This window comes from Chiloscyllium plagiosum, chromosome 16 (assembly GCF_004010195.1).
Source record: "Chiloscyllium plagiosum isolate BGI_BamShark_2017 chromosome 16, ASM401019v2, whole genome shotgun sequence".
NCBI lineage: Eukaryota > Metazoa > Chordata > Chondrichthyes > Orectolobiformes > Hemiscylliidae > Chiloscyllium > Chiloscyllium plagiosum.
The window spans coordinates 68,752,083-68,753,350 of NC_057725.1; the positions used below are offsets into that span (position 1 = coordinate 68,752,083).

General features: G+C 49.7%; 1 protein-coding gene across 1 annotated transcript in view; it reads right to left on the reverse strand.

The window, feature by feature from the left end:
• The window catches only part of agbl2 (AGBL carboxypeptidase 2), a 60,152-nt gene that overhangs the window by 2,622 nt on the left and 56,262 nt on the right, over positions 1-1,268 (reverse strand). The window contains exon 13 of the mRNA XM_043706450.1: positions 231-332. Coding sequence (XP_043562385.1) covers positions 231-332 — 102 coding nt within the window. The remainder of the gene's footprint in view (positions 1-230; positions 333-1,268) is intronic.

The following is a 1,268-nucleotide window of genomic DNA, read 5'->3' on the forward strand; positions in this document are numbered from 1 at the left end:
CCCCCCCCCCCCAGTAAAGTCACTCACTTCCCAATGTAATGTTACCCACTCCCCATGACATCTTCGATTCCCAGTGTAACATCACTCCCTCCCTCCGTCATGTCCTCCCGGACTGTGCCCTCTGGCACTGACTGGCTCCAATGACCATGTGAAGAGCTTGAGAGCTGTCCCGGCCCCTATGCCCACGCTGGGTGTCTGCACTGACACTGTCCCAGTTGATGATCACTCACTGTCTGATGCTTGATGCGAGCAGGCAGGCCTGGCCCACTGAGGAACTGCCGCAGTTTGTTTCTCTCCTTTCTGGTCCTCAGCCGTTTCTTTTTCTGCCGTGACTGAGTGAAGGAAGCAGAGGCAAGATGCAGTGTCACCGTGTGCTCTAGATGCTGCTTGGCCTGGTTAGAGAACACACCACAGTGTGCCAGGACACCCGAATTAGCTTGACAACTCTGTTGTCAGCGCCTGTTCACACATTCCAATCCCAGCACAGACAGACTCAGGGGCTATTCCTATTACTATCACAACTACTACCATCCTCCCCGCATAACCCTGCACAATTTTCAGACTTACAAAGGGAAAAGATTCAGAAGGAAGAGTTACATGTAATGTGAACACACGGGTGGCCCTAAAGTCATGAAGCAGAGATTCTTTATTCCACTGGCATTTAGTTCATGACAAACCAAAAGGATAAACAAGGATCTATTCATGCTGTGTTCAGGGAATGACCATTTGAGTGACATTGGACTGAGGAATTATTTACTCTATGCTACTTTCTCCCCACCCCCACCCTCCTCTAGCTTATCTCTCCACCCTTCAGGCTCTTTGCCTGTATTCCTGATGAAGGGCTTTTGCCCGAAACGTCGATTTTACTGCACCTCGGATGCTGCCTGAATTGCTGTGCTCTTCCAGCACCACTAATCCAGAATCTGGTTTCCAGCATCTGCAGTCATTGTTTTTACCTAATTCTTTGGCCTGACAGCTCTCTCTCTCTCTCTGGCAAGCTTCTCAGCAAAGACACAGTTAAAAGTCACACAACACCAGGTTATAGTCCAACTGGTTTAATTGGAAGCACTAACTTTCAGAGCGCTGCTCCTTCATCAGGTGTTGTGTGATTTTTAGCCTTGTCCACTCCAGTCCAACACCTGCACCCCCACATCGTGGCAAAGACATACGCTGACTATCACAGAGTCTGGATTAGTGGTGCTGGAAGAGCACAGCAGTTCAGGCAGCATCCGAGGAGCAGTAAAATCGACGTTTCGGGCAAAAGCCCT